General features: G+C 54.7%; 1 protein-coding gene across 1 annotated transcript in view; it reads right to left on the bottom strand.

The window, feature by feature from the left end:
* Positions 1–1,545, bottom strand: part of LOC104499118 (rho GTPase-activating protein 39-like) — a gene marked incomplete at its 5' end in the record, with an annotated part of 17,490 nt that overhangs the window by 10,890 nt on the left and 5,055 nt on the right. The window contains one exon of the mRNA XM_010142585.1: positions 604–1,150. Coding sequence (XP_010140887.1) covers positions 604–1,150 — 547 coding nt within the window. The remainder of the gene's footprint in view (positions 1–603; positions 1,151–1,545) is intronic.

The raw sequence follows: 1,545 nt of genomic DNA, 5'->3' as shown, positions 1-1,545 counted from the left end.
AGTAAATACTCTCCAGGTGGGCACCCGGCCTTTTTTTTTTTTTTGGGGGGTGGGGATTGTGAAGGATGCTACAGCAGTTAAAACTGGGGCAATAACTGGACATGGACTGTGCTGGTCCCCAGGGCTTCTGGAAGAGATAGATCCTTCTATCACAACAAAAGCCAGCAGCCTTCAGGACCTCAACCACCAGCCAGCCTCCCTTAAAAAACCCTGTATCAACAGTCATCTTTTTTCTTTTTGCCTGCTTTAAGGAACTTTGAAGTAAATCATGTCTTCAGAGACCCCAAAGACACTGTGCCCTTGGCGGGTCCCAGTCAGCTCTCTCCAGTGCCGTGCTGCCATGCCGAGCAGCAAGACCAGCACTGTCCGGGGCTGGCATTTCTTTGGCAGACGCAAGCGAGAACTGCAGGGTCATGAGCTGGTGGCAGCTTCCTCCTGCCGAGGAGGAAAGATGAACTTGCCCAGCACATGGTGCTCTCACTGATGGAAACCACAGCACTCCCTGGTGACTACCTGTGTCTTTAAAAACCAGACAACCCTGAAGAAGTGGCACAACCCACCAGAATGCTGCTGGGCCAGAGCGGGTGTGCGTGGGGCACTTACTGTTCTCGTCACTGTCAAGGTGGCGATAAATGTAACCTTCCAGGTAGGACTGAAATTTGGGTGATGGGGAGAAGAAGGCCAGGCTGATGGCCATCAGTTCCCAGCCCCATGCCAGACTTCGGTAGCATGTGTTATCCGTTGTCTGCCGGATCAGTTGTATGTAGAGCTCATCCCGTAAACCTTGCACGCTCCAGCACTTGGTGACGGTGACCAACGCCACGTGATTCCGGTCCATGCGAGTCTGACGATCCCCCATGTAGCTCTGTACCAGTTTGAACATCTCACAGGCCTCTTTTTTGATGGCGCGGTTGCTAGTGATGAGCATTGGCTTTTTGATAGAGCCGCCGTTCCAGGACAGCATGTTGGAGATGGAGATCCTGCGGCGGAAGATGCCCTGCGTGTGCATGTTCAGGTTTTTGGAAGCCCAGTCTGCCATGCTGCTCTGAGAGATGGGCTTCCGCAGAGTGCTGTAAGGGAAATGATACCCTGCACAGCTGCCAGGCTGGCCGCTGCTCTCCTGCTTGGGGTCCAGCTCTATCGTCCCGGGCTGCAATGGAGAACAAACCAGTTAAAGGCAGCTGAGGTGACTCTGTACCCTGCTATGGAAATTATCAACAGTGAAGCTCCCGGCCCCTGCGAAGTGGTGAACCTGCACACAACGTGATTTGTGCAGGGCGGGTGGCTGACGTCTGTGGGAGCCTGGCTGGCACAGCTCTATCGTCCCGGGCTGCAATGGAGAACAAACCAGTTAAAGGCAGCTGAGGTGACTCTGTACCCTGCTATGGAAATTATCAACAGTGAAGCTCCCGGCCCCTGCGAAGTGGTGAACCTGCACACAACGTGATTTGTGCAGGGCGGGTGGCTGACGTCTGTGGGAGCCTGGCTGGCACAGCCGCACACCGGTGCTGAACCAAGGGCAGCACCGGGACCTGGAGTAAAAGG

The sequence above is a fragment of the Buceros rhinoceros genome, unplaced genomic scaffold, assembly GCF_000710305.1.
Source record: "Buceros rhinoceros silvestris isolate BGI_N320 unplaced genomic scaffold, ASM71030v1 scaffold23350, whole genome shotgun sequence".
NCBI classification, from domain to species: domain Eukaryota; kingdom Metazoa; phylum Chordata; class Aves; order Bucerotiformes; family Bucerotidae; genus Buceros; species Buceros rhinoceros.
The sequence above is the reverse complement of the archived record's forward strand: the minus strand, read 5'-3'. Positions and strand labels throughout refer to the sequence as shown.